Source organism: Babylonia areolata, chromosome 21 (assembly GCF_041734735.1).
Source record: "Babylonia areolata isolate BAREFJ2019XMU chromosome 21, ASM4173473v1, whole genome shotgun sequence".
Taxonomy (NCBI): domain Eukaryota; kingdom Metazoa; phylum Mollusca; class Gastropoda; order Neogastropoda; family Buccinidae; genus Babylonia; species Babylonia areolata.
In genome coordinates, this window is record NC_134896.1 from 41,627,709 (window position 1) to 41,634,471 (window position 6,763).

A 6,763-nucleotide genomic window follows, 5' to 3' on the forward strand; every position below is an offset into this window, starting at 1 on the left:
ACCTTACACACACACACACACACACACACAAGCTGTCCACATGTATGCACAAACATACACAAAAATACACACACACCCCACACCACACACACACACACAATACCACACCACACAACACCACACCACACAACCATTTAACAGAACACACAGCACAGCACAGAACAGACTTGATGAGGACAAACAGGTTGTACACACACACACACACACCACCCAGACACCCCACCCCACACACACCTAACACTACCATTTCACAGAACACACAGCACAGCACAGTACAGACTTGATGAGGGCAAACAGGTTGTCCAGGTACTGTTGGATGTGGGCGGTGGCAGGACTGCGGAATATCACACTGCCATCCTCCTGTTTGCACAGCACAAAGCCCCCGCGTTCTGCCACCTGTCACACACACACACACACACACATTGTATTGTATTGTATTGTATTGTATTGTATTTCTCTTTTTGTCACAACAGGTTTCTCTATGTGAAATTTGGGCTGCTCTCCCAAGGGGGAGTGCGTGACTACACTACAGCGCCACCCTTTTTTTTTTTTCTTTTTTTTAAATTTCCTCCTGCATGCAGTTGTATTTGTTTTTCCCATTGAAGTGGATTTTTTCTACAGAATTTTGCCAGGAACAACCCTTTTGTTGCCTTGGGTACTTTTACGTGCGCATGCTGTGCATGGGACCTCTGTTTATCATCTCATCCAAATGACTAGCATTCAGACCACCACTCAAAGTCTAGTGGAGGGGGAGAAGATACCGGTGGCTGAGCTGCGATTTGAACCAGCGTGCTCAGATTCTCTCGCTTCCTAGGCAGACGCGTTACCTCTGGGCCATCCCTCCATATGCACACACACAAACCAGTTAGGATGGCTGTTGCAGCTGAGTTGGTAAAGCACTGAACTTTCAGTGTGAGGGTCCTGGTTTCGAATCTCGGGTCACAGCACCTGGTGGGTTAAGAGTGAAGATTCTCCTGCTGAGCCATGTCTTCATGACCTTTTTTTTCTCATGTGCACAATACCCAAGTGCTCAGAGTAGTAGATTTTCAATCCTAGGGTTCTTGAATCAAAATCTGGCTGCCTCTGGTGGGATAAGGGTGGAGATTTTTCTGATCTTCCAGGTCTACAGATGTGCAGGACTGCTAGTGCCTGAACCGCCTTCATGTCAGTGTTGGGTGGGTTATGGAAACAAGAACGCATCCAGCTTCACACCCCTGAAAATGGACAATGGCTGCCTGCATGGCAGGGAAAATTTGGTCATGCACGTAAAAGCCCACTCCAAGATACAAGTGAAGATGGCAGTCGTCACCCATGAACGTAAAACATAGCAGGTAGGACACTCTTCTTCTGAACAAGTGTCTCAAAATACTGTACTGTGCAATATGTAAAACATGACTTGACAAATCAAAATATATACACATGTGGTAAACTCTGAACACATTACATCGAACGATGGATACACAGGCAAAATCAAACACTCAAAGTAGCTGCATCACGTACACAACAAACATTGTCTCCTTAATAAGATACACTGGAACAAAAAGTGTGTGTGTGTGTCACAGCCAACAGGAAGGACTTACACTGACATCACTTGGCCATGTGGTTCTCTTCATGCAGGCCAGAATCATGTTGACACAGTACATGATCTGTGGACACAGCAAAACACACCTCTTTTATGTCCTTCCATTCAACCTCATCACTCCACTCAATACTATCATTTTGATTAACTCTGATGAGAGAGACAGACAGACAGACAGAGACAGAGAGAGTGGAGAGTCACAGAGAGAGTGGAGAGTCACAGAGAGAGGGAGAGAGAGAAAGAGAGCGAGAGAGAGGGAGAGAGAGAAAGAGAGAGAGATACAGCTCAAGTGAGACTGGCTGAAATGCTGAGCACTGCTCGCATCATGTGACCTGTAGTAAAGTGTCTCTGACAGAAACCCACTGCACTCATCCAGTGGTGAGACAGCCGTTCACAGTGATGGATAGGCATTCTGGATCATGCTGTCCCTTCAAATACAGAAGCAGTTCTGTAGTGGGAGAAAGGTGGAAGGCCTTCCAGACTCAAAGACTGGTTTGTTGTCTATAAACAGGTCCAGAAATTCAGGACTTTATCAGGCCTGCTCTTCCAACAGGAACAGAAACTCCAAAAATGTAAACCGACAGCTTTCCAATTCTGCACACCTACCCAAATGACAGAAATAACTAATCTGAAACCTACTTCAACATTTAGTAAAGAAAGCATAAAAGTTCAACACAACAATAAGTGTATCCATATTACGTGAGAACTTGTGCGGGATCAAGAGCTTTCACACTTTAAAATGCATACATAACTCTAAAACAACGTAACAAAAGACCAAACTAATAGGTAAATGTAGATCTGTAGAAAAAGACACAGAAACTATAGACAGAAAAAGAAAGCAAAAAAAACAAACAACTAATAGCGTTAAAATCAAAAACAAAAATAACAATATACATTTGTATAGTGTTCACCCTGTGGCTCTGAGCACATTTCACAATTCAGGTAGATAGAAGACTAGAGAAACTATAAACTGAAAAAAGAAAGCAAAAAAAAAAAAAAAACAGTGTCAAAAACAAGTTAGGGTTCTGAAAGCTTCATCAAGGACATCCAAGCACCCGCGTTAATTCAGTGAACACCTGAGAGGACCTACATGAGACCTGTTGATGCCGCAGGTGTCGGCAGAACTGGGCTGCACCGGCTTCTGGTCCAGGCCTATGTAGGCCATCAACTTGGCAGGGTGGCTGAACGCTCTGTGAGAACACGCACAACACACACATGAACACACACACACACACACACAATGAACACACACACACACATGAACACACACACACACGCACATGAACATACACACACATGAACACACACACGCACACACACATATAAACACACACACATACAATGAACACACACAATGAACACACACATGAACATACACACACATGAACACACACACGCACACACTACCACACACACACACACACATGAACACATAAACACACACACATGCACACACACACACACACATGCATGCACGCACACATATACATACACTCCCACTCTCCCCCCCCCACACACACACAAACACACAAGTACACACACAACACAAACTCAAACTTGTCACTTTCAGAAGATTAGCATCTCTACCCTCTGCCCAAAATGTGCGCTGGACAGGGAAATTTTTCATTTAATAATAGCGTACAGGCACCAATTAGCCCACAGAATATTCAACAATTCATACATAAAGACTATAAAAGCATGATGAAGCAGTAAACATAAAAACATTTCAAGGATACAAAGTCTTTGGACAAAATAACACTGGACAGTACAAGCACAGCATACACACACGCACACATGCACACACACACACACACATAGACAGTGACACACACGTGCACACACACACACACACACACACACACAAAGGTTGCCAAGTAACTATCCACACTGGGATAATTTAAGTTCTTCGACTTGACTTCATTTCACCCACACCATACACCCACACTCACTCACACGGACATGTGCATACACACACACACACACACACACACACATAAGGCTGCCAAGTAACTACACACAGTGGGATAACTAAAGTTCTTTAACTTGAACTGATTTCACACACACCATACACCCACACTCACTCACACAGACAAACACACACATTCACACAACACATGCACATACTCAAAGAAGGTAGGCCATTTCATCCATCACACCTTCCTTGACACAAACTGTGAACACTCACTCAGTGAACTGTGGAGACACCCACAGCTGTTTGACAGGAGCCAGCACTTCAGCGATGAATGCAGACTGCCGGTCAAAGTCTGCAAACTGGTTGCTGAAACCAGAACAAGCTGCAGGTAAAAATGAGAACGATGGACAGACAGCAGTGTAAACCAACAGAAAAAAACAATACATGTCTAAATATCAAAATTTCTGCATAACAACTCCAAGAAGCAGGCCAGTTTTGCAGGACCCCCAGTTGCTCACTGTGTGACGGGGCGCAATATCTGAGTGGTTAAAGCGTTTTGACTTTCAATATGAGGGTTCCTGGTTCAAATCTTGGTAACGGTGCCTGGTGGGTAAAGGGTGGAGATTTTTTCCGATCTCCCAGGTCAACGTATGTGCAGACCTGCTTGTGCCTGAACCTCCTTCGTGTGTATACACAAGCAGAAGATCAAATACGCACGTTAAAGATCCTGTAATCCATGTCAGCATTCGGTGGGTTATGGAAACAAGAACATTACCAGCATACATCCCCCCCAAAAATGAGTATGGCTGCCTACATGGCGGGGTAAAAACGGTCATACACGAAAAAGCCCACTCGTGTACAAGCGAGTGAACGTGAGAGTTGCAGCTCACGAACAAAGAAGAAGTTCACAGTGAAAGGCACACAGGGACTATGGAATGCCTGTTACTAACCTCACCGCACACAGGAAAAGATGACAGAACACACACACAAAAAAAAAGATAAAAAAGGACAGGCAGGAGGGGAATGGTTAAATAAAGACAGACACAAAAAAACCCATAAAATATATAAAAAATATATAAAAAAAGAAGAAGAGACAGATAGTCGCACTGAATCACCACAAGGCAGGGCAGTATCTGTGACAGTAAAAATGCCTCCAACATCCAAACAGAGTGGAATAACCACAGCAGGTGTCTGCATTTCCCAAGCCTGCCCGAGGTAAATGTGCACACACACACGAAAAAGAAAAAGAACACGACTGTGATTTTAAAGGAAGGTCAGGCATCACCCAGACTTTCTTTCCTGGTTAATCCTGAACCAGCTGACTGCACAGTTGCTCTCTTCAAACACTTGCCACATCATTACTTCTTAAGCCACCAACTTGCAACTTTTTTGCAGAACGAAAGAAAACAATTACAGACTTAAATTATTAAAACAAAGGGTTTCCCCCCCTACCCCCTCCCTCCCCCAGTAAAGATCTCCCATTCTTTACAGCTGTGTCCAACTAACTGGTTTAAAAAAAAAAAAAAACAACATCTGACACTGGCTCTGAGCCATGCTGCATCAATACTGCAATGCTGCCACTGTGATGGCTTCAATAACCATGAGGAATGTGTATACCTGACGATGATGAGCGCCTCAATCAGAATACATCTCTCCATCTGTGACAGCTGATCTGGATCAGCATCGATGTTCTTGATGCACACGTACAGGTGTTCAAACTGTGGCTGCAATGTCACAGAGGATCTGGGTCAGCAGGAACAGAAAACCTGACACTTCAGTTTGGACTTCTTTTGATGTTGTACACTTCAGTTTGGATGTCTTTTGATGTTGTACACTTCAGTTTGGACTTCTTTTGATGTTGTACACTTCAGTTTGGACTTCTTTTGATGTTGTACACTTCAGTTTGGACTTCTTTTGATGTTGTACACTTAAGTTTGGATGTCTTTTGATGTTGTACACTTCAGTTTGGATATCTTTTGATGTTGTACACTTAAGTTTGGATGTCTTTTGATGCTGTACACTTAAGTTTGGATGTCTTTTGATGCTGTACACTTAAGTTTGGATGTCTTGATGCTGTACACTTAAGTTTGGATGTCTTTTGATGTTGTCGTTTTTGTTGTTGCTGTTGTTGTTGTCCTGTATGTGTAAGGCGCAGATATTGTCTAGATTTGCTGCTGTTGTTGTTGTTGTATAGGTACTGTCTAGATCTGCTGTTGTTGTTGTCCTGTATGTGTAACATGTAGGTACTGTCTAGATTTATTGTTGTTGTTGTTGTCCTGTATGTGTAACATGTAGGTATTGTCTAGATCTGCTGTTGTTGTTGTTGTCCTGTATGTGTAACATGTAGGTACTGTCTAGATTTGCTGTTGTTGTTGTTGTCCTGTATGTGTAACATGTAGGTACTGTCTAGATCTGCTGTTGTTGTTGTTGTCCTGTATGTGTAACATGTAGGTACTGTCTAGATTTGCTGTTGTTGTTGTTGTCCTGTATGTGTAACATGTAGGTATTATCTAGATTTGCTGTTGTTGTTGTTGTCCTGTATGTGTAACATGTAACATGTAGGTACTGTCTAGATCTGCTGTTGTTGTTGTTGTCCTGTATGTGTAACATGTAGGTACTGTCTAGATTTACTGTTGTCGTTGTTGTCCTGTATGTGTAACATGTAGGTACTGTCTAGATACGCTGTTGTTGTTGTTGTCCTGTATGTGTAACATGTAGGTATTGTCTAGATTTGCTGTTGTTGTTGTTGTCCTGTATGTGTAACATGTAGGTACTGTCTAGATTTACTGTTGTTGTTGTTGTCCTGTATGTACAACATGTAGGTATTGTCTAGATTTACTATTATTGTTGTTGTCCTGTATGTATAACATGTAGGTATTGTCTAGATTTGCTGTTGTTGTTGTTGTCCTGTATGTGTAACATGTAGGTACTGTCTAGATTTGCTGTTGTTGTTGTTGTCCTGTATGTACAACATGTAGGTACTGTCTAGATTTACTGTTGTTGTTGTTGTTGTCCTGTATGTGTAACATGTAGGTACTGTCTAGATCTGCTGTTGTTGTTGTTGTCCTGTATGTGTAACATGTAGGTACTGTCTAGATTTACTGTTGTTGTTGTTGTCCTGTATGTACAACATGTAGGTACTGTCTAGATTTACTGTTGTTGTTGTTGTCCTGTATGTACAACATGTAGGTACTGTCTAGATTTACTGTTACTGTTGTTGTCCTGTATGTACAACATGTAGGTACTGTCTAGATTTACTGTTACTGTTGTTG

General features: G+C 42.5%; 1 protein-coding gene across 1 annotated transcript in view; it reads right to left on the reverse strand.

Moving 5' to 3' along the window:
• The window catches only part of LOC143296156 (exportin-5-like), a 47,085-nt gene that overhangs the window by 17,514 nt on the left and 22,808 nt on the right, over positions 1 to 6,763 (reverse strand). Inside the window, exons 16-20 of the mRNA XM_076607959.1 lie at positions 5,109 to 5,215; positions 3,765 to 3,857; positions 2,670 to 2,769; positions 1,581 to 1,646; positions 281 to 396 (exon numbers count right to left, since the gene is read on the reverse strand). Of these exons, the coding sequence (XP_076464074.1) occupies positions 281 to 396; positions 1,581 to 1,646; positions 2,670 to 2,769; positions 3,765 to 3,857; positions 5,109 to 5,215 (482 nt within the window). The remainder of the gene's footprint in view (positions 1 to 280; positions 397 to 1,580; positions 1,647 to 2,669; positions 2,770 to 3,764; positions 3,858 to 5,108; positions 5,216 to 6,763) is intronic.